Source organism: Macaca nemestrina, chromosome 5, assembly GCF_043159975.1.
Source record: "Macaca nemestrina isolate mMacNem1 chromosome 5, mMacNem.hap1, whole genome shotgun sequence".
Classification (NCBI taxonomy): domain Eukaryota; kingdom Metazoa; phylum Chordata; class Mammalia; order Primates; family Cercopithecidae; genus Macaca; species Macaca nemestrina.
The window spans coordinates 34,036,592-34,061,563 of NC_092129.1; the positions used below are offsets into that span (position 1 = coordinate 34,036,592).

General features: G+C 38.4%; 1 protein-coding gene across 7 annotated transcripts in view; it reads left to right on the forward strand.

Moving 5' to 3' along the window:
• LOC105465590 (laminin subunit alpha 2) overlaps positions 1-24,972 on the forward strand; it is a 628,094-nt gene that overhangs the window by 472,415 nt on the left and 130,707 nt on the right. For all 7 annotated transcript variants that reach the window (XM_071096438.1, XM_071096439.1, XM_071096441.1 and 4 more), the window contains 3 exons: positions 3,864-3,962; positions 17,052-17,163; positions 24,678-24,840. In XM_071096438.1, the coding sequence (XP_070952539.1) occupies positions 3,864-3,962; positions 17,052-17,163; positions 24,678-24,840 (374 nt within the window). The remainder of the gene's footprint in view (positions 1-3,863; positions 3,963-17,051; positions 17,164-24,677; positions 24,841-24,972) is intronic.

The following is a 24,972-nucleotide window of genomic DNA, read 5'->3' on the forward strand; positions in this document are numbered from 1 at the left end:
AATTAAAAACATTAATATAAAGTAACATGATTTTGGCTGAATGGAAATTGCTACTTGCAACAAAAATAGGATATTGACTATTTCCACACAGTTCTTCCACCAGAAGTGATGTGGTAACTCAGTTCTCCTACCTTACCACATTTGAACGAGAGAGCCCCCTGCAAAGGGTCCTGAAATGACACGTGGGCATCACTTGACAAGTTTATGTGACTTACGTGTTCAGTCTGCCATCGGATCAAACACGCAAGCAAATGTAGACACTGAGATCTAGTGGCCATATTCATCTCTCAGGTGCCTAGCCTGGGATCCAGAAATGCTTACGTTAATATTTAAGGTTATCGTCAAAATGAAAACACATAATTAGAATCTTGTACTAGAGAACTAGAACTAGTAGACCTTTAAAAGTTCTTCAACAAGCACCAGTTTGATAAACACTGTTCTAAATTGTGATTAAAGCTTTTGGCAGTTAATGAGGTCAAAGAAAATATTAAGGAAATTGGGGTTGTTTCGTCTGATGAAAAAAGATGAAAGGTGTCAACTTACTCTCAATTATCAGATATTTATTGAGAAATTATAGAATGCCTAAGCATTGCACATGGTTCCCTGGGGATTTCATGACTCTTTTAATATCTTCACTACCCTTAGGCAATGTAGATTCTATGTGCTTTAAAAATAATCATTAGGCCGGGCGCGGTGGCTCAAGCCTGTAATCCCAGCACTTTGGGAGGCCGAGATGGGTGGATCACGAGGTCAGGAGATCGAGACCATCCTGGCTAACACGGTGAAACCCCGTCTCTACTAAAAAATACAAAAAACTAGCCGGCGAGGTGGCGGGCGCCTGTAGTCCCAGCTACTCGGGAGGCTGAGACAGGAGAATGGTGTGAACCCGAAAGGCGGAGCTTGCAGTGAGCTGAGATCCGGCCACTGCACTCCAGCCTGGGCGACAGAGCGACACTCCGTCTCATAAAAAAAAAAAAAAAAAAAAAAAAAAAAAATCATTAACCAATAATCAAGCAATTAGCAAAAATACATAATGACCATGTGTTTTACAAACATTCAAAGTACATTAGAGTACAGCGATTGGAGATATCAGTAAGATTCAGAGTAACCAGGGAAGGTACCATTACTGAGAGTATAATTGCTGTTGGAATTTGAAGCAGAGACACAATTTTAATAGAGAAGTATTGGTTGCTCTAGAGGAAGGCATCTAAGATTTCTTCATTAGGTGTTGGTAGATATTCTTTCAGGAAATATATTCTTTAATTCTGACGGTAACCTTCAAGGTAAGTATTATTATCCCTATTTTCCAGAAGAAGAAATCAATAATGATGATAACAAGAATAACTAACATTTATTGACAAGCTAGGCAATTGACTGAAGTCCTACATGGATTACCATACATAGCTTTTACAGAAACTCCAAGAAATAGGAAAGAAGTTGTCATGGGCTAAATATTTACATCTCCCCAATTTGATATGTTGAAGGTCTGTCCTAGTCCATTGGAGCTGCTATGACAAATACCATAAACTGATTAGCTTATAAACAATAGAAATATATTTCTCACAGTTCTGAGGCTGGGAAGCCTAAGATCAAGGTACCAGCAGGTTCAATGTCTAGTGAAGGCCTGTTCCTCATAGAGAGTGACTTCTTGTTATGACCCCACATTTAATTCATTTAATATCTGGATACTGAGGAAAAGGATGGCTAGCTCTCTGGGGTCTCTTTAATAAGGGCCCTAATCCCAATCATGAAGACTGCATTCTCATGACTTAATCACTTCCCAAAGGCTCCACCTCCTAATATCATCACACTGGGGACTAGGATGTCAACACATGAATATTGGAAGGACACAAACATTCTGACCACAGCAAGCCCTAGCGCCCAATGTAATGGTATTTGGAGATCCCTCTGCCATTTGAGGCCACAGGGAGAAGGCAGCTGTGCTTAACACAGCCATGTGAGCAGAGGCAGTGGTGTGAATTAGGCCTGTCTGGCAGATACTAAAAGTCAGACCTGCTAGTGAAAGATAAGGCTGGAGACTTCAGTGAGGCAGGGTGATATGATGGACAACCTTGAAAGTCAGGCAGAAGAACCTGAGTGTACCTTGTGGTCCCGGTATTCAGGGAAGTGAAGAGTTTTGATAAAAAGAATGCTGATCAGTTATTTTCCTTGTATATGGAAGGAATACAGAAAAATAAACTAGAAAAGCAAACATCTTAGTTGAACATAAAACATTTTAAAACTAATAGCTAAGCAATGGATGATGAATTAAAGAGGGTCCTATAGAAGAGGCTCCAATTTGTGAACATCATCTAAGCCAAGGGTTTCAGTGACCCATCCACTTCTGGCTGAATATTGATCCAGATGACCTGGATTATCCTGAAAATCCAGTCTTTCTTGATTCTTTATTTTGTTCTTCTTCCATCATTCACTTGACATTTTTATACTGAGGATCACCTTTTGATATTATAAAAACTTAAGTTATTTCACCTCTTTGCTCAATTCCTTTAACTATGTCAGTGCTCCCCAAGCTTCAGCCAAAGACCATCAAGGACACACATGTGATGGAACAAAGTGGGATTTATTAACTTGTTGCAACAAGGGACACTGAACACCATTGTGTGGGAATTGTGGGCTGTCTCAATAAGAAGGTGTAGGAATAAATTCCAGTATTTGAGGCTGTGCTAGATAACTTAAGGTTAGCACTCAGCTGGGTGCTATTCGGAAGTGAGAGTAATTAAGTGAGTATTTGTGAATCCTATCTAGAGGGAAGGAAGAACAGAGAGAGGATAAAGCTATGATTAATAAGGAGGCGGTGGTCATTCATATTAGCCAGGATATGGAAGATTGGGGTAGTTTTGTGGTCTGCACAAAACCCACTACGATTTTGTCTGTCCTTAGGCATTGCAGGGTAGTCTCTTTTTCTGTGTTTCATTCATCACTGGCTCCAAGTGACCTGGTCTAATGTTAGTGTCCTGTGAGATTATTTATGTTCCATAGGAAAAAAATATGGCCCCGCTGTCAGGCCAGTTCCTAGCAACACGGAGGGCAGGCCAGTTAGTTAGTGCCTAGCCGGGTCCCTACATCAAGGCCTGCCATTCTCTTTTTTACCTGTGATCTGTGTCTCTGTTAATTGGAATGGGAGCCTTAAATGGGCCAGGCAAGGAGTTTATCTTAACTCTACCGCTTACTGACTGTGTGATCTCGTGCACATTTTTAATCCTTTTCAAGACAGTTTGCTCTTTCATGAAATGGAATAACACCCCCCATCGAGCTGTTGTGAGAATTAAATGAAAAAACAAAACAAAACAAAAAAAGCCTGGCACTTAGTAATTTCTCAATAAGTCACTGCAATTTTTATTTTTATTTTTTTTGAGACGGAGTCTCGCTCTGTCGCCCAGGCTGGAGTGCAGTGGCGAGATTTCCTCTCACCACAAGCTCCATCTCCCGGGTTCACGCCATTCTCCTGCCTCAGCCTCCCGAGTAGCTGGGACTACAGGCGCCCGCCACAAAGCTCGGGTAATTTTTTTTTTTTTTTTTTTTTTTTTTTTTGGTAGAGACGGGTTTCACTGTGTTAGCCAGGATGGTCTCGATCTCCTGACCTCGTGATCTGCCTGCCTCGGCCTCCCAAAGTGCTGGGATTATAGGAGTGAGCCATCGCGCCCAGCCTGCAATTTTTATTATTTGCCTGAATATTTGGCGTGACACTCAATGTGTAAGTGCACAGTTGAAATAGCTTCCTTCTCTTTTCTTTGAAGATGAGAAGGCTAAGTTCCTTATATATATACAAAAATGTGTTCTGTTAAACACTGATCACTGCAAGGCCATTTACTAAAATGTTTATGGGATGGAATCTTTTTCAGCACTTGCTCTCTCCTCAGCGGGCCCCAGAGAGGCTTATTCAGCTGGCAGAGGGCAATCTGAATACACTCGTGACCGAAATGAACGAGCTGCTGACCAGGGTAAGTTGGCAACATTATGAATCTCTTGAAAGCAGATAGATTATGTCGATGAAGGAAAATTACTTCGAAGTTCTGAAATGTAAATCACCTTCTTCCTAATTCCCAATTTGGTATATAAAATACATGCATTCTGACTTGCTAGTTCTGCTTCCAATCAAATCATAGAAATCAGTAGCACACAGAAAAGTGTGGAATACCTGGAAATTGTCAAGAACATTGGCTAAAAAGTCCAGAATGACAGTGTTTTGAGAACTTTATTCAGTAGCGTCCATGGTAGTTTTCATCTGTTCTGATTTCCAAAAGCACTATCTTTGATTGTGGAAAGAGAAAGAAAAACAAATGAAAATACTTGTGGTCTCTTTCATCTCATCGTGGGATTTTTGCATTTGTATAGAAATACAGTGTAAATCAGTCTTTCTACACAAAAGAGGAAATCTTCTCTATTGTGAGACTCCAAAGCACTTAAGACACTTTTTAAAGTCAGAATGTAAAGTCCATGTTGCATTTATCAGACTTTTTAAGGAATTGGAAATTTTAAATTTTCAAAACTGTGATGGCATTAAAAACTTTTTGCTGTTAGAATGAAGAAAACAACACAAAGCCCGCCATCTTGTGGCCAGAAATATGCATGAAGCGAGAAACGGGGCTGCAAAGTAGGGATTTAATTTGATTATCTAAGAGCTTTAAATGATAAAGAATATTGGAGTTAGAAGGTTCCTGGGGATTATCTAGTTCATTTTGTATTTTAAAGAAGAGCTGCCTCGGGCCATGACAGTGAAACGAATTAACAATGGCCATACAATTTGCTAAACCCAGGGACCTAAGCAGGACCCAGTCTGAAGATTCCCACTGGCCCAGTACTTTTTCTACATAGCTTGCTGTCGGTGTAGGAAAATTTCCACAGGGAAATCAAATAGGCTTCTGAGCACATAATGCTAAACAATGGCCCTGATGTTACAACAGCATACTAAACACTTTTTCAGAATCTCATAGCAACAATATAAAATGTACAGATACAACATGGAGTTTCTTGCCAAATGTATGTAGACATTAGATTAAATTGAGTGCATTTATCTCATATTAATTTAATACGTAAGAATTCATATTTGTTATGTGACTACTAATAAATATGAATTTTCTAACAGGTCATGGCAGAATAAATCAATTTAACAAGCACACATAAATGTTCATAACATGCAAAGCCTAAGTTAAGTGTTGGCAGATGAAAAATATGAATGAGGCTCAATCTGTCTTCAAAGAACTTTCAGGGGTGTGTGTGTGTGTGTGTATACATCAGTGTTTAGGTGTATGGAGGACAATATTAGACAATTGCATGCAAGTATAAAATAAAACATGAAATAAAATAAAGTCAGAAGAAATTCTTGAGAAATATGTAGTAACAGAACAATTTCATCTTGTTAGGGTTAATTAGAAAAAAAATCCATGTAATAAGTGGCATTTCATTCATTCATTAACTAACACTTATTGGGGGTTTCCCATGTTCTAGGAATTATGACAGACACTGGGGATAGAGGTATGAGCAAAACTGTGCAGTCCTTGCCCTCGTTGGCTTAGTATAGTCTGATGGTCTGACCTTGGAGACACAAGAAGTATTTCATTAAAAGTGTCAGATCTTTATTATGTCTCAGCCTACACTCTTTACTCTTTCCAGCAGATTCTCTCACACTGTTTTTTAAACAGACTTTGTTTTTTAGAGCAGTTTAAAGTTCACAAAAAAATTGAGCGTAAAGTTCAGAGAGTTCTCATATCTACTCCCTGCCCCCACAGTCTTCCTCACTGTCTACCTCCCCCACCAGAATGGTACATTTGTTACAGTCGATAAACCTAAGTTGACACCTCCTCATCACCCAAAGGCCATCGTTTACATTAGGGTTCACTCTTGATGTTATACATTCTATGGGTTTGGACAAATGCATTATAACATGTGTCCACCATTGTAGTATAATATAGAAAAGTTGTACTGCCCGAAAAATCCTCCATGCTTCACCTATTCATACCTTCCTCCTCCTTGACCCCGACAACCACTCATATTTTTACTATCTCCATAGTTTTGCGTTTTTTGGAATATATAGCTGGAAGCATACAGTGTTTTGCTTTTTCATGTTGGCTTCTTTCCCTTGGTAATATGCACCTAAGGTTTCTCCATATTTTTTCATGGCTTTATAGCTCATTTCTTTGCAGTGTTGAATAATATTTCATTGTCTAGACGTCTCACTGTTTATGTATTCGTTCCCCTACTGAAGGACATCTTGTTTGCTTCCAAATTCTGGCAGCATGATTCACGTTGCTATAAACATCTTTGTGCAGACTTTTGTGTGGACACAAGTTTTCAACTTATTTGGGTGAATGTAAAGGAGCATGATTGCTGGATGGTATGGTAAGAGTATATTTAGTTTTGAAAGAAATTGCCAAAATGTATTCCAAATGGTCTTTACTATTTTGCATTTCCACCAGCAATAAATGAGAGTTTCTGTTGCTCCACATCCTCACCAGCATTTGGTGTTTTAGTGTTTGGATTTTGTCATTCTAGTAAGTGTGTATGGTATCTCGTTCTTGTTTTAGTTTGCAGTTCCTTAATGACATATGATGTCAAGCATCTTTTCATATGCTTATTATTTGCCATCTGTATATCTTCTTTGGTAAGGTGTCTATTTAGGTCTTTGTCCGTTTTTTTCATTGGGTTCTTTTCTTGTTGAATTCAGAGTTTTTTGTATATTTTGGTTAATAGTCCTTTATCAGATATGTCTTTTGCCATTATTTTCTTCCCCTCTGTGGCTTGTCTTATTCTCTTGAGAAGTGTCTTTCACAGAGCAGAAGTTTTCTGTTGTAAAGAAGCCCAGCTTGTCAACTAGGTTTCTCCTGGTTGAGCCTTTGGTGTTGTATCTAAAAAGTCATTGCCATACCCACGGCCATCTAGATTTTCTCCTATGCTGTCTTCTAGGAGGGTTACAGTTTTGCATTTTACACTTAGGTCTATAATCCATTTTTAGTTAATTCCAATACTATTGTAAAATAAACTTTTTACTTTACAATAGTTTTAGATTTCAGAAAACTTGCAAAGAGAGTACCAAGAGCCTTCACATACTCCATTCCCAGTCTCCCCCATTGTTAATGTCTTACATTAGCATGGTACACGTGTCATAACTAATGAGCTAATAATACTGATATATTACTGTTAACCCAAGACTATATTCATATTTTTTCAGTGTTTACTGAATATTTTTTACTGTTTCAGGATCCCATGCAGGATACTATGTTACATTTAGCCATCCTGACTTCTTAGGTTCCTCTAGACTGTGGCAACGCTGTCAAAAATACTGTAACAGTGTTTTTGATGACTTTGACAGTTTGGATAGGTTCCTGTATTTGGTAAGCTGTCCCTCAATTGGGGTTTGTCTCGCATCTTTCTCATGATTAGAATGGAATTATGAGTTTTTGTGGGAAAAACTTCAGAGGTAAAGTACCATTTTCATCACATTGAGAACCCATGTGACCAATACGACTTATTACTGTGGATATTGACCCTGATCACCTGACTAAGGTAGCGTTTGCCAGATTTTTCCACTGTAAAGTTACTCTTTTACACCCTTTTCATACTCTAATACTATTTTTATCTGCCCATTCTTCAGATTCAGTAACATAAAAGGCATAGAAATAGGACTACTGAAAGCAAAGATCACTTTGATGGGTTGAGAGGGGGGAGGAAATGTAAATACTCATTAATTACTTTTTTCCTACTATATTTGTAATTAGAAATATATCTTCCATGCAGACCACAAACACTCAAGTAAATATGACAAATTCTCTCTCTGCCTGTGGTCAAGGTGCATAACAATCAAAAGGTGAATTAATACAGATGGAATTATAATTAGAGAGCTAGATGGTTTTATTATCCAAAATCAGGCTAAGTCCACTAATGCCTCTATCTCAGAGTCATGAATGATCCTGCAGTTGCGACCTGGGTATGAGAAATGCAGTGGCCACAACTTCCAATTACCCATGACTACATTAGAGGAGACAGTGCCCTAGACTAGGACTGCACATTGGAAATACTAGGAGCCCTATCTTACACCCATAGGTTGTGATGCAATTGGTCTGGGGTACAGTCAGACCACTGGGATATTCAAGAATTCCCCAGATTATACTGATAAAGAATTACTGTGATCCTGTAGTTACTTAATAGCTAAGACTCCCTTTCCTCTGGAAAAATGCCTTAATTGGTACTGCCAATCTTTTTTTTTTTTTTTTTTTTGAGACGGAGTCTCGCTCTGTCCCCAGGCTGGAGTGCAGTGGCCGGATCTCCGCTCACTGCAAGCTCCGCCTCCCGGGTTCACGCCATTCTCCTGCCTCAGCCTCCCGGGTAGCTGGGACTACAAGCGCCCGCCACCTCGCCCGGCTAGTTTTTTGTATTTTTTAGTAGAGACGGGGTTTCACCGTGTTAGCCAGGATGGTCTTGATCTCCCGACCTCGTGATCCGCCCGTCTCGGCCTCCCAAAGTGCTGGGATTACAGGCTTGAGCCACCGCACCCGGCCTTTTTTTTTTTTTTTTTTTAAACAGAGTTTCACTCTTGTCCAGGCTGGAGTACAATGGCGTGAACTCGGCTCACTTCAACCTCCACCTCCTAGGTTCAAACAATTCTCCTGCTTCAGCCTCCCAAGTAGTTGAGACTACAGGCACCGGCCACCATGCCCAGCTAATTTTTATATTTTTATTTTTATTTATTTATTTATTTTTAGTAGAGACGGGGTTTCATCATGTTGGACAGGCTGGTCTCGAACTCCTGACCTCAGGTGATCCACCCACCTCGGCCTCCCAAAGTGCTGGGATTACAGGCGTGAGCCACTGTGCCCGGCAGTATTGCCAATCTTTGTTCTGCTCCTTTTTCTCTGCTTGGTTGGCTCATCAGTCACTTGATACAGTCTTTAGATTTGTTAAGAGCACATGGCGAGGTTGATCCTGCCTGACTGCTGTAGGAATTGCCCTCTCTTCTTCAAGGGCTTTTATATTTTATACTCATAGTTTTTAAATGGGGAAATCGAATTCCCTAATATCCCTGGGTAAAGAAGATATTATTCCTCCCAAGAACTCACATTTAAAATGTATTTTGATGTATTTCAATTAATGTATAAATATAAAGTAAAAAAATTACATAATCATATATCTCTTTCAATGCATTTTGATTTGTTGCCATTTTGTTTTACTCATTGGAAGAACCCAAGTTCCTCACATATGAGAATCATGCTTAACATATTCAAACTGCCCTACAATATGTGTGGAATATTAGGATGCTTTTTGATGATGACTCTACTTACCTCTGTAGCTATTGTCCTCAGCTCCTTTCTTTTTTCAGAGCCAAAATTTTTGAAAGAGTTGGAGACAAGTCTGTATTTATTTCTCACTCCACTGCTGCCTGGATTTTCTCGCCAGTCCACTACTGAAACTGTTTTTATAAGATAACCAATGATGATCTGGTAACTAAATCCACTTGATACTTATGAATTTTACTTGAAATCTCTGCAGCAGTTGCCAGCTTTGATCTTTCCTTCCTTCTTAGCATACTCTCCTCTCTCTGTTTTTCTCCTAATTCTCCAACCTTCCATTCTAAGGCTCTTCCTCTTATCATCACTTCAAAGTTGGTGTTCCTTGGGGACTAGACCTCAGTCCATGTTTCCCCTCACTCTATAACTCTTCCTTTGATCTTCAGTTGCCATGTGTAAGCTGTTAACTCATAAATCTATATTTTCAAGGCTGACTTCATTCTCATGCTTTGGTCCTGTGTGCCTTACTATGGACTGTGGATTGGACATCTCAAACTAAACTCATCATTTCCTCTTAAAGCCAATTCTTTCTCCTATTTAGACCATGTCAGTGTTTTATCCTCCAGTATATGCCCAGTCTCCCAAACCGAAATTAGCAGGTTACCCTTCACTCTACTCCCTCTTTCACCCTTCATCAAATTTGGTTTCCTTCTATGGTGGCTCTTTGTAAGCCTTATCCAACTCTAACCAGTTATTATTTATATGGCAGAGTGAACATTCTAAATTACAGATCCTGTCATGTCATGTCATTCTCTTCCTTAAATTGTACTATGGCTTTCCACCTTTTTTCAGGATGACATACAGTGCTCTCCCACCATGATCTAATCTTGCTTCTCTCTCATCTCTCCCCACCACTCACAGTCTGGTCATCTGGACCCCCGTGGATTGAGCATGTAAGCCAGAAACCTATGAATTTTCTTTGGTACCTCTTTCTTCCTCATGATGCTCCTGCTTATCCAACTCATTACCACACACTGGGCTTCCACTTGTGTGTATGGCATTCATCTCTACTACAACACTCTCATCCAATCTCATATTGTCTAGTTTGGGATTATCACATTTGTTTTTTAGCTGGTCTCTCTGCTTTTACTCTTGTTCTCCTCCAAATCTGTTCTCTGTAATGTAGCCAGAATGAACGTTTGCTATTCCAAATGTGAATATGTCGTCATCGCAGTACTTACAAATTCTTCCCCGACTTCCCTTAGGCTCTTAAGATAAAGATCAAAATTCTCCCTTTGGCCATATCTCCCACCACTTGTGCCCCTGGCCATCTGCACTCCAGCCATACTGTCCCCAAGGCACTTTGTCCCACCACAAAGCATTTCCACACATTTCACTACTTTGCCTTAAAAGTAATCTATCTCTCCCCACACTTTGTTAATTTCTGTTAACTCCAATTTACTTTTCAAATCTCAGCTTGTGAAAGCCTGTGCCATCGCAGGGGTTCTGAGATTCTTCCTGTGCTTATCTTTTACCGGTATTATTTCCTCCAGTTTGCAATTATAAATTTATCTACATGATCATTTGACAAATAACTCTCTAGTCCACCAGACTGTAGACTCCAAATGGGCAAGAAGCCTTTTTGTTTCTTATCAGAGTATCACCAATATTATGCACATAATAGGTGTTGAGTCAATATTTGTTTAATTAATTGTGAATAATTTTAAAAGCATTTGAACAAGATGAAATGTAGACAAGCCCAAAATAAACACTGATTTTGCATGCTTTAAAATGCATTAAAATCAGGCATATATTTATAATTATATTATTGAATATTTTGTTTTCATTGATAAACACCTCTTAAATGTTTATATTCGGTAAGAGGAGAATGCTGTGTAGTAGACTGAGCTGTATAAAATATTAAAATTTAGCTTCACTTATATTGTATTTTATTGCCTATTTAATATCAAATTTAATGAAAATGAAGCATTTCCAAAAGGATGAAACTAGTTTTTAAATTATTTAAGTGCCAATATTATAAGTTTATAATATTTTATTTATAGTTTTTAAAAGATTTCAACTGCTAACAGTGTTTTTTATTTCTCCTTTTATAGTTTTAAAAGATATATATATATATATATAAAAAATATAAAACAAGTCATATCTTTTTTGTTTGGAACTTTTAAAATTGGCATGTGAAATATTTAGGAAGAAATTCTACATGGAACTGGCTCATTGTCATTCCACGGGGTCAGCTGGTTGCTCTCTTTCCTTGTGTGTTGTTGGTCCTCACGGCTTGCCTGATGAGTCCTTCACTGCCACTTAGACATATGGAGCTGGTAATATTGGAAGATGACCCTTGAGAGTATCATATAAATGATTTGATCTGAAATTTAATTTTAGCAGGAAACCATATGAGTCCGCAAATGCAAAGGTAGACGGTATCTAAGCAATGTTATCTATTCAGTAGTTAGGTTTGCTCCATTGGATTCTAGTTTTAACATAAAGAATGCAGAAAATGAAACACACTGGTAATATCCAACCAAGAAAATTGTGTGCAGATTTTAAGAGGCTCAGTAAGAACTGCTTGAGCTAAAGCAGGAAAGTAACAGCTACATTGTTCAGAAGTAAATTAACGTGTGCTTAATGGTAATGCATGCTGCCTAGACATAAATACTCTAAAAAACAAAACAAGAAAAAAATAGAAAAAGAAATGGGGGGAAAAAACCTAGTTGAGTGAATGTCAACATAAAAAAAAAGGTAATCAAAGGCAAGAGAGATACAAGATACTGTGTAAGGCATCATTTACAAAGGAACACTGTAAAGATTGCAGAATAGAGGTAAGAGGATGTTAAAATAAGAAAATCCAAGATAGAGAATGAAAGGAAGATTGTACAACATATTAGGATAAATGAGAAGTTATTTGTCAAATACTCAAAGGACAAGATAATAGTGAATGAGAAGAAGGATGACTAAAAGATGGAGATGGTAATTTAATAAAACACAGAAAGAGCCAAACTGAATCAGACAGATAGTTTCTATCATGTAGTATTTAGCATTCACTCGTAACATTATCACTAGCCTGTCCTGGGTGAGATTGATTTTTGTGAATTTTGCTTTGACAATGATACCACTATCTATCACCACCGCCCATAGGTGATAGTGCATTTGTCATAGACTTCTTTATGAAGTCTCTCGTGGGTATTTTTGACAAGGGTAACTCTTCAACTTAATTACTGTGTAATGAGACATGATTTTTAAAAATATATACCTAGATGATGTTCTGATATGATTTTGAAATGTGTTAATTCACTGAAAGCCAAAACTTACATACGTAAAGTATACATTAACTGGAGCAGTGTCCTCCACTCACCTAGAATATTCCAGTTTTCATGTATTTTACTACTGTTTCTGAATGTTAGCCGAACAAAAAATAGCTTTGGGTACAAACAAAACAAAAAAAGTGTGTGTTTCATCTCCAATTCCCCATACATGTAAGTTCAGATAAGTCACTTAACCTCCTCATACCTTCCTTTTCACCTGTGTAAAAAGAGGGATCATGCCTTCTATATATCTCTAAATGCAGGAAGAGTAAGTGAGACACAGGAGAGTGCTGTAAGCCTTTGCAAACATGCATATAAATCTGGCATAACTATTCACAATAGCAAAGACATGGAATCAACCTAAGTGCCCATCAATGATAGACTGAATAAAGAAAATGTGGTACATATATGCCATGGAATACTATGCAGCCATAAAAAAAAATGAGTTCATGTCCTTTGCAGGGACATGGATGGAGCTAGAGGGCATTACCCTTAGCAAACTAACACAGGAACAGAAAAATCAAATACTGCATGTCCCATTTATAAACGGGAGTTAAATGATGAGAACACATACACATATAGAAGGGAACAACGCACACTGGGGCCTACCAGAAGGCAGAGGGTGGGCAGGATGAGAGGATGGAGAGGATCAGGAAGAATAACTTATGGGCACTGGGCTTAATACCTGGGTGATGAAATAATCTGTGCAACAAACCCCATTACACACATTTACCTGTGTAACAAATCTGCACATCCCGCACGTGTACCCTGAACTTAAAATAAAAGTTAAAAAAATATAAAAAATACAAGTACTTCTGAAGTACAGCTGAGCCTGACTGTGTGTAACTCATCCTTTAGAGTGCCAACCCGCATTAAGTTGATGCTTTTGGTGCCGGGAACCTCACAGCTCCTCCTCTTCTGGAATGTAGCCTAGAGAGGAAGCTCTTCTTCTAGTTTAGAGGGAAGGTATCTCCTTCAGGAAGCACTGCACTGGCCCTGAAGAGTCTGCCTACCCTCTTCCTGCCCCCTACTCCCACTCCCATCCCACCAGTGTGGAACTACTTGGTGTGTAATCAAAGGCCCAGTTTGAATTACTGTGAGGCCAGTGGCTAGCAAGCAGTGTCGTTGGCACTGGAGATTATCATGCCTGGTTCTCTTCCCAAGCTTCAACTGTAGCTCTTGAGCAGCAGCTTCCTCTGAGCTTCTAAAAAAATGCCCAGAAAACTGCCCAGCCAACCACATTTGCTGGCAAGCATAGCACCAGGCATACGGTCAGTTTGAGTGCTATTAGTTAGGCTTTAGAACTTCCAAGGGATCGTTGGTTTGATTGTCATGGTATCAGCCAATCACCCAACATCTTTGACCCATGACAATTTGCCAGACACTATGCCTGGCACTCTGAGGAATAAAAAAAAAAATGAGACAGAGCCCTAGCCTGCTCTAATCTATCTATCTAATGGAGGTTAGATAGATATGGCAAAGCACCCAACAAAGTTACTACCCATTAGAGTTGTGAATAGTGGTAATAATAATTATTTTTGGAAATCTAAGAAAAGAGAGCATGTGCTAGAATAGGTAAGGAGGGCTTCACTGAGAAGATGGAGTTGGAACTGAATCTCAAAAGCTGGATTTATTTTGGAGAAATAGAGAGGAGTTAAGAAACAAAAGTATGAACAAAATCTTTTTTGAGAATGTTCCAAAAGAAAGTAGGCAAGAAGAATGGTAATACGGTTGGCAAGATTGGTTAAGAAAATTGTTGTTTAGTCCTGTATATAACAACATTAGAGAATATTTACTGTAAGTTAGGTATCATACTCGGATCTGGATATAATATGATGAACAAAACAGACCAGTTCTCACCCCCTTAGAACTTACCTTTCAGTTGGATAGGTTGTCAATAAATAGGTGAGCCAATTACTAAGTAATTCTCAAATCCATGGTGCTAGGAAGGAAACATCCTGCTGCAGGAAGTGTGGCAACCTAGGTAGCACCCTGGGAATGGCCACACTAAGGAGAAGCCCTTAAACTGAAAGCTGTTGGGTAACAAGGACCCAGTCTTTAAAGGTGTTGAGGAGAAGTTCATTCTAGGTAAAGACAATGGGATACAAGAGAGTGCTAAGAAGGGATGAGTTTTGCTATGTCAGGGAGGTTCACTGCATGGGGTCTTAGTGCTAATTTTTTGAACTTCTTTCTTATCATGGAGCTTGTAGGATTCTTGACAATTTAGCATTGAAGTACTTAGTACATCAATACTAAGAATAAAATGCACGTGAATGATGACTCTTACACAATCCTACATAAATGAAATAACCTGTAAAACAGATTACAACCCAGAGGAAGTAAAGACAATGAATATGATCTTGATCATCCAGAATTTAAAAGAGACAGTGCATGATATATACTTACTTTTTAAAATTTAGACACTTTGAGTTGTTAATAAGAATTGGTCCATTTGTTGCAAAATTATGATTTTTTGGTAACAGAAAATATATTGATGAAGCAAAAGAATATATTTTAAGTTTAAATTATAATGTACATTTTCTGTATCATAAGAGACACCAGTGGTATTGATACATTAATTCTTAAGGTAAGATACTGGAAGATGACCAAAATGTAGATCAAGTTCCTTATTATGGTGTTCGGTAATATGTGAAAGTAGGAGTGGTACCATAAAGTCCAGTCAAGTCTAGACTGGAAAAATATCCAAAGCAGTTTAGACTACCAACGTCTTTTTTTTTTTTTTTTTTTTTTTTTTGAAACAGAGGCTCACTCTGTCGCCAAGCTGGAGTGCAGTGGCATGATCTTGGCTCACTGCCAAGCTGTTGACCTTAGTTAGTGATTCAAAAGTAACGTTTAAAAAATTATGGATGAGTATGTGTGTATGGGAATGTGTTTATGTATATGTATCTGTGTGTAAAAAGTTATTTGACCCATCAGACCTTTGAGTGCAAACACTTGCAAGAAACAAAGTTTAAGGAAATTAATGGAACATAATTGCAACACTCACCACAAAAGCAAGGATTTGAGTAACCTAGGGATTGGATGCACAGTTTGTTCCAAAAAAAGTTTTAAATCTAACAGTGAAAATTTTAGAAGAATAAATCCAGAGCATTATAATACATTGGTTAATACTCTCCAAATTATTGTGTATATGTACTGCAAATTATACAGAAAATTCCAATGGATTCTTACCCTTTCATCCTTTTATTTGTGATGTTAACACTTGCAGGTTAAGAGGTTAGATGATAATAGTTGGACTTTATATTCTTTCACTTATGCAAAACCTTGAAAACTTTCATAAGTTAAACCTCTTGCTGCCCTTGGGAAATCACAAAATGCAGTACAATTCCTCTAGCATCTTTTACCATGTTCTGTGCTGGCCAGACATTTAATTCTATTTAAAATTCACTTATGTATATTTTAAAAATTAATTCTTTGGCCATGCCTAGTATGCAAGCACTCTGGTATAAGATTGTAGACTATTAATATGCTGCCAACTTGGACCTTATTCAAAATTATATTGAGACAGTTTGTGATTCTCTAATTCATTATCTGTAGTTAGACTATCCATATCTTTTTAGTAAAAGAGAAGAAGGCTTATATATTGGCATATGCATACACATAGGAAAATAAAGTGTAAACCTTTCAGGATACTCTAAACCTTGTAATTTTTAAAGAAACAATGTTATACACAAACCTTTTTTGTTTGACTAGATATGGTATATTTTAACCGTGAACACATTGAATGCTTTCCAGTGTGTCAAATGATATTTTAAATGTGAATAGAGGTGAATGTGCTTGAGAATACTCTTTGGGAGGTGTGGCTGTTTTGGGGTTCTGCTTTACTTTGCTGACAGTGTTGCATGATTCTGTGATTAACAACCATATTTCTGGTGCTATCATATGGAAAAAGTTAGCATTTATTCTCCCTTAACGTTTTATTGGCATCTTTGATGTGTTATAAAACAGACATTTACTACTGAGTAGCTAAGCATTTCCCCCTCTTTGTTTCTTTAATTAACGTATTGATCTAAAACAAATCTATAGGATCAAGCTTATTGAGGCAGACAGCCTGTTCATCTCTCAAGAGATCACTGTTGCACTCCACACACTTTTTCAGTAAATAAAATATGGACAAAACTGCAACATGTGGAGGCTGAAGATTCCATTAAAGACTTTTGGCAACTGTACCTTAAAGATATTTCAAAAATAATTGTGCTTTATCGCTTCTTCTGTGCCATAGCATATAACAAGGGTTTTTGAAAAGACCAAATACAGCTCTCTGATTTCCATTTAATGGAAGAAGTAATAAAGTTTAATTGTATACTTGAGCACAGGGTGTCATTTCCAATACATCTGATCAATAATTCATCGATTGCCTTTGGCTCAAAGTAATATTTGAAAGAAAATGCAGCCAGTGGGAGCTTCTCTAGCTGTAGCTTCATCATCTCTATTAATTATGCTTTTCCTGAATTTGGATCATTAGGCTACCAAAGTGACAGCAGATGGCGAGCAGACTGGACAGGATGCTGAGAGGACCAACACAAGAGCAAAGTCCCTGGGAGAATTCATTAAGGAGCTTGCCCGGGATGCAGAAGGTATTAGAAAGAATCATGTTTTAATCATCATTTCTCCCAACAGAAAAATACCGACAGGGATGACACAGGACTGGAATTTCTCTTGCTATAAGTGACATCTGTAAAATCAAAGGTTGAGTTTCAAAAAGTAGTATGGTTAAGATATTCAAGGGTATCGTCTGCTGAGAACCCGTGACCTGCAGTGTTAAATTAGCGATAGTAGTCAGTGAATTAGTGACAATGCGGGCAGAATAGCAGTAAATTCTTGAAACATGGCTATTATGATTACATAAGAATAGGAAACTTTTGTTTTTATTTGAAAGTATTTAAAATGTTTTTCATTTTTAAGAAAGTTAATGTCATCATTCCACTTGATACATTAAAGCAGCACTTCAGTATCTCAAAATGGCCTTTCAAATACCGGGGACTGGTTTTTAATGAACATCTGTTGCTTGGGATTTGGATGTGTTACTTTATGAGAAGCTCTGATGCATTTAGCTCACAATGCTCTAGGAGTTAGTTCTTGCCATCTACTAACATGAATGAGAAAGTGGAAGCCATTTTTGGGCAAAAGCCCAAATTAAGAAACTCAAAGAATGCAGATAATGCCTCTCCGCACTCACCCCCCCAAAAAAACCTAGTCCTTAAATATTTGTTAAAATATAATAAACATGCACGCAGGTTTAGAAATTGGGAAATTGTTGTTTTTTGCTTGAAGAAATAAAACATTTTTCTTGCTCTACAATAGTATGCGTTTTAGATACTTTGTTTCTTAATGTAGCCAAATAAGTAAGGATGTGAGATCAACTTCAAGGCAGATTCTAATTGATAATTCTTAGGCACCACTGGCCAAGAAGAAACAAATCCCAAAGATTCACCACTGCAAGAAGCAACAGGGTTTTTTTTTTTTTTTTTTGAGACGGAGTCTTGCTCTGTAGCCCGGGCTGGAGTGCAGTGGCCGGATCTCAGCTCACTGCAAGCTCCGCCTCCCGGGTTTACGCCATTCTCCTGCCTCAGCCTCCGGAGTAGCTGGGACTACAGGCGCCCGCCACCTCGCCCGGCTAGTTTTTTGTATTTTTAGTAGAGACGGGGTTTCACGGTGTTAGCCAGGATGGTCTCGATCTCCTGACCTCGTGATCCGCCCGTCTCGGCCTCCCAAAGTGCTGGGATTACAGGCTTGAGCCACCGCGCCCGGCCGCAACAGGGTTTTAATTTGAGAGCTAATTTGAGGCAAAGGTGTGAGGTTCTGAAACAGAAATTACCTCTTCCAGCAACATCTCAGTTAACTCGTTGTGGTTTATCCTCTGCTAGATGAAGCTGTTGTACTTTCCCTAGTATTACTTTCCATTAATGCTGCTTGAAGTGCCCTCCTCCGACCGAAAACAACAACAACAACAAATCCCACTGCAGGTAGAGCATCTTCACTCTGAGCTGATCCCCAAACGCCCTAGTCAATGCTCCAGGAACTTTCCTTTTCTTTCCATTGACATTTCAAACCCCCAACACCCAGGAGCCCATCCTGGGGACTCATTTTCAATTTGTTTCAATCAAGCATTGGTATGAGAATAAATGCTAGCATATGTTTTAATAGATCCTATTATCAAAACTGCTTACTTTATTCTCTGTATTGAACCCTCCGTCTCCCACCAAACACAGATGCATATTCATGATTATGCATGAATCAATATGAATGACTATGCATGGTTATGCATGAATGCTCAATATGAATATTTTCTTCTTCTGGGTGTCTAGGGCCTCTAGGTACTGTTTGTACAATTTGTGAACCAACATGGGGGCAAAGTGGAGATGACATTTATCCCAGGCTTGCTCACCACCCCAAATCCCAAGTCTATACACCAGAGAAGGGATTACCCACCAAAGGTGTCGCTCATTTCCTAAATTATGCATAGATCACGTGGTCTGATTGTGTCTGTCCAGATAGGGCACCCGTTTCTAATTTATGTAAAGTGCCATGTGGGATAGCTATACTTTAGGGAAATAAGAACACTATTCACTTTTGCCTGCAGGCACTATTTGGCAGAATTAATCCAACTGTTAAAATTGAATGAAAGCTCAAATTTAAATTGTACCAGAGCAACACTAAATGTTCATTGAGATGTAATACAAAGCTTGGCAGTTTAAGGGAGAAAAAAAGAGAAGGTCGGGAAAGGAAGAGAGGGGAGGGAAGGAAGGGAGGGGAAGGAAGGAAGGGAGGGGAGGGAAGGAAGGGAGAGGAGGGAAGGAAGGGAGGAGAGGGAGGAAAAAAGGAAGGAAGGAAGGAAGGAAGCAAGGGAGGGAAGGAGGGAGGGGGAGAGAGTGTGGGAGGAGAAGGGAGGGAGGGGGAAGAAAGGAAAGAAGGGATGAAAGGAGGAAGAGAGGGATGGAGGGAGAAAGGAGGGAAGGAAGGGGAAGGAAGGGAAGGAGGAAGGAAGGAAAGGAAGGAGGAAAGAAGGGAGGAAGGAAGGAAGGAACGAAGGAAGGAAAGAGGAAGGAAGGAAGGAGGAAAAGGAGGGAGGGAGGAAGGAAGAAAGGAAGGGCAGAAGGAAGGAAAGAAGGAAGGAAAGGCAGAAGGAAGGGGGAAGGGAGAGAGGAAAGAAGGAAGGGAAAGGAAGGAGGAAGGAAGAAAGGAAACGGAAAGAAGGAAGGAAGGAAAGAGGAAGGGAGGGAGACAGAAAAGAAGGAAGGGAAAGGAGGGAGAGAGGAAGAAAAAAAGAAAGGGGAAGGAAGGAAGGAAGGAAGGAGAAATAAGAAAGGGAGGGAGGGAAGGAAGCACTAACCAAAGGCTTTAAGTAGGTTATACAACATATCCACACCTCTTTTTTTTCACTCTCGAAACTATAATATGAGGGATAACCATCAGTACTTTTACATTTTTGTTAGTTGTAATAAATTGCTGTGGGAAAAGTAGATGCTTCAGCCTGACATTTATCTATTTCAGCTTTATGTTTGGATAGATGTACTATTCATCCTATCTTTCATTATGAGTCATGACCTCTTCATAGATAATCAACTTCTATTCATCTAAGGCATTCTTATCTCACTATAATTTTATAATATCTACCATGCTATGACTCCTGATTAGTTCATGAATAAACTCTGTTTTTTCCATGCATTATTAGAATTAATGAGTGGACATAGGTAAACCCATTAGTGTTTATTTCCTGACATACAATAGGACTTAATCAATGATAGACACCTTTCCTTCCTGTTTCTCAGATCAGAGTATTTCTATTCTTAATAAATTTACCCATCAGAGGATCTTTTTTTTTTTCAGACTTAGTATGAAAACAGTTTTGCTTCTCCTGAGGAATTTTTACTCATATTTATAGATACTGTATGCCTCTTAAGAACCCTATTTGTGTTCCGTGCTACACATAGGCTACTAAGATGCTTAGAAGTGGACTTAGGATGCACTGCATGGAATGTTACGGCATGGTTTTCTGTCTACTAATTCTTTTCCTAATTTACAAAGTTTTTTTTTTTTACCTGTAGCGCTATTTCCCTTTATTTTAATTTTATCTGATATTAGGATTTTTTAAAATTACCTAAGTCCTCCTTTGAATTAAGTTGGAAATAAATAAGTAAATTGCAAAGATATATATTTTACAATCATTTTCAATACTGTGGGAAAGAAAATATATTGAAGTGATAGCGCATACTTTTGAATAAGAAATGGAAAACACATTCATCTCTAAGAATGCTCAGAGAAGTTCCAAATCCTATTTATACATAGGATCTGGAACGATATATATGTATATAAACATAAAAATGTATGTTTATATATGTGAAACAATTAAACTTCTCCTATTAAAATGATGCTTCCTTTCCTTTTTTGGCTGGGGGGGCAGTGATTTCTAAGAAAATCATATTGCCTAGCACTTGATAGATGCCTATGAGAGAAATGGAAAATGACAGCATTTTTAAATTTAACTTTCAGTAGAAAAATAATGGAAATAAAAATTAAACTAGACAGTTCACCATACAAAAAGAATGTTAAATGAGGGTAAGTAAAGCACAGTGAAATAACGGGAAAATAACTGTAAAACTTTAAAACACTAATGATAAATAAATGTTATCTGAATAAAACTGAAAAGTTTTAATGGGCCATATATAATTTATTTGTGTCCCAATGAGGCCATATTTTTCTCCAAAACCCATATCTAAAATCTGTTTTTCATAATGAAGATAAAGTAGCACACATACCAAATACCCATTTGAAAGATGCTATCATTTAATCCAAAAAGATGCTGAAGGACCATGTCCATTTTGGGGAGCTTGTATTTTTTTTTTATATAACATGGGTTGCAACAAAAAGCTGGCCATGGAATAGCAGTTTATTCCATGCAGCCAATAGCAGTTTATTCCATAAGCAGCCAATATATTTGCTAAAATGTTTGTTCTTTTGGTCCTAATCACGTTGCAATCTTTTGGGACTATTTCAATAACAGTAATTGCAACAATTGATAATATCCAACCGGAAAAAAAAAAACAACAAGAAAACAACAACCTCATGACTGAGTTGCACAGTGATGTCCTATAGAAACTGTATGGAGTACATGTTACATGTTTTGATGTTTTTCTTTTTTTTTCCTCATGTTTTCATTTTCCTTTTTACTTTAAGTTCTGGGATGCATGTGCAGAATGTTCAGGTTTGTTACGTAGGTATACCTGTACCATGGTGGTTTGCTGCACTTATAAACCCATCAAAAGAAGACATTTATGCAGCCACAAACATATGAAAAAAGCTCATCGTCACTAATCATTAGAGAAATGCAAGTCAAAACCACAATGAGATAACATCTGACACCAATCAGAATGGCAATTATTAAAAAGTCAGGAAACAACAGATGCTGGCGAGGCTGTGGCTAAATAGGAACACTTTTACACTGTTGGTGGGAATGTAAATTAGTTTAACCATTGTAGAAGACAGTGTGGCGATTCCTCAAGGATCCAGAACCAGAAATACCATTTGACCCAGCAACCCCATAACTGGGTATATACCCAAAGGAATATAAATCATTCTACTATAAAGGCACAGGCACGTGTATGTTTATTGCAGCACTATTTATGCGAAGAGATGGAACCAACCCAAATTCCCATCAATGATAGACTGGGTAAAGAAAATGTGGTACATATACACCATGGAATACTATGCAGCCATAAAAAAGAATGATATTATGTCCTTTGCAGGGATATGGATGAAACTGAAAGCTTCAGCATCCTCAGCAAACTAACATAGGAATGGAAAACCAAACACCACATGCTCTCACTCATAAGTGGGAGTTGAACAGTGAGAACACATGGACAGGGAGGGGAACAACACACACTGGAGCCTTTTGGGGGTTGGGGGCAGAGGAAAGGGAGAGCATTAGGACAAATAGCTAATGTATGAGGGGCTTAAAACCTAGATGATGGGCTGGGTGCCGTGGCTCACTCCTGTAATCCCAGCACTTTGAGAGGTCGAGGTGGGCAGATCACCTGAGGTCAGGCATTCAAGACCAGTTTGGCCAACACGGCAAAGCCCCATCTCTACTAAAATGCAAAAATCAGCTGGGTGCGGTGGCATGCGCTGTAATTTCAGCTGCTCAGGAGGCTGAGACAGTAGAATGGCTTGAACCCGGGAGGTGGAGGTCGCAGTGAGCGGAGATTGTGCCAATGCACTCCAGCCTGGATGACACGGCAAGACTCCATTTCAAAAAAAAAAAACAAACAAACAAACAAAAAAAACCTGGATGACAGGTTCATAGGTGCAGCAAACCACCATGGCACATGTATATCTATGTAACAAAGCTTGCTTTATTAATGCACGATCATTTTGCTAAAGCCATTTTTGTGTACCTTAATGATTTCTTCTACTTGTTTACAAATGGTTTTAATTTAAAGAAATTATGTATGCCATCCAAAAGATACAGCCATATTTGCCTTTTCCCTTTCTCTATCTGATGTCATTCTTTTTCCACCAGATTTTTATCTGTAGAAGTTTAGCTTTGAGACTAGAGCACAATAGAAACAGTGAGATTCTATCTCTCATTTGTCACTTCCTCTATACTGCCTAGGCCCAGAACCTAAATTAGATCAAATTTCAAAAGATATCTCTTATGAAAGCTGATTTATACACACACACACACACACACACACACACACACACACACACACACATTTAACAAAGAAAAACCATACAGCTTTAGCAGGTTGAGAAGTGGCATTTATTAATATCTTCATTTTAAAAAATGGGTACAAATTATGTCAGTTAAAGCCCAGATTGCTGGTCCTCACCCCCAGAATTTCTGAGTCCGCAGGTTTGTGGTAGGGCCTGAGCATCTGCATGTCTAATGGACTCCAGGGTGGTGATGCTGCTGCTGCTTGTTGGGGACCACCTTTTAGAACCACTGTGCTGACCCACCTTCTCACATGCCCTCTGCCTGCGCTGCTTGTCCTGCCTGTGTGCAACTGTTTCAGGAGCTCTGCCCAGTGCAAAACTCTCTCCAAGAAAATAAATTAATTTTCAGGATTATTTATGTCATACGGAGATCTTCAGATACACCCTTGAATGGTAGAAAATGCCTCTTGGCCAACCTAGACCCCTCCTCATTCTAGAAGTTTTCAAAGGTAATATAGAAATAAGTATTCGGCTGACAAAAGAGTTTGAGAAAACATCTCTCTTAAACTCACTAAACAAAATGTCCTATAGAACACACTCCAGGAAACTTTAGTATAAAACTAATAATATAACTGTGTAAATGTTTTAATTCACCATTTTAAACTTTTATTTGACAGAAAATTCTTTTTTCAAATGAAATCTTGCCCAGAACACCAACCTATAAAGCAGATTCTTGGCAGAATAGACATCATTTGTAGAAAACCTGAAGCACCTGGAGAATCCTACGATTCCAAGGAGCACAGTTTGAAACCCCATTTAATGCATAATAAACACAGACCCTTGTGAAGGATGCTATGGCTGGAAGGTGTCGTTGAAGCCTAATTTATAACCCTTCTCCTAGAAGGGTTATAAGCCTAGACCAGAGTGCTTCTTTCTTCACTCCTTTAAAAAATGAACACAGGAGAACTATGTGGAAATACAAGGGCAGGTTCATTTTCAGAGATCTCATCACTGAATGTATTTCCATACTTGGTATTTTTAAGCTGACTGATAGCACTGCTATGACTATCTTATCAGCAATGCAGAGCTTGTGTTTCCAGCCTCCAAGTGTTATGCTACAGGTCACCGTTTTTTTTAGAGCTTGTACCTGAATATGCTTTGACCTACTTCTTTATTTGTAATTCTTTCTTTCTTTTGAGGTTAGAAACACCATGTTTTAATTGCTGTAACCCCCAAAAGAAATAAAATATTGAGAAATATATTACATTTCCCTGTTACTGATTGTTGTCTTAACTGCCTCTGTGTTTCCCAACAGGAACACTCACGGCAAAATACTCTTCATTTGGAGATGGTGGTACCCAGCAGATGCTGAATACCATGTTTTCATGTGGCATTTTTGTTTACTAATTTACAAAATTTGTTTTACCCCCTGCAGCTGTAAATGAAAAAGCTATAAAACTAAATGAAACTCTAGGAACTCGAGACGAGGCCTTTGAGAGAAATTTGGAAGGCCTTCAGAAAGAGATTGACCAGATGATTAAAGAACTGAGGAGGAAAAATCTAGAGACACAAAAGGAAATTGCTGAAGACGAGTTGGTGTGAGTAGATGAGTTATTATTTTTTCATTTGACACACTGAGATTTCCAGATAATTTACAGTTTTCTAAATTTTTATCGTATGTATAAATAAAAGATGCTTTGTTTTTCCAACCTGGAGATGTTTGCTATGTT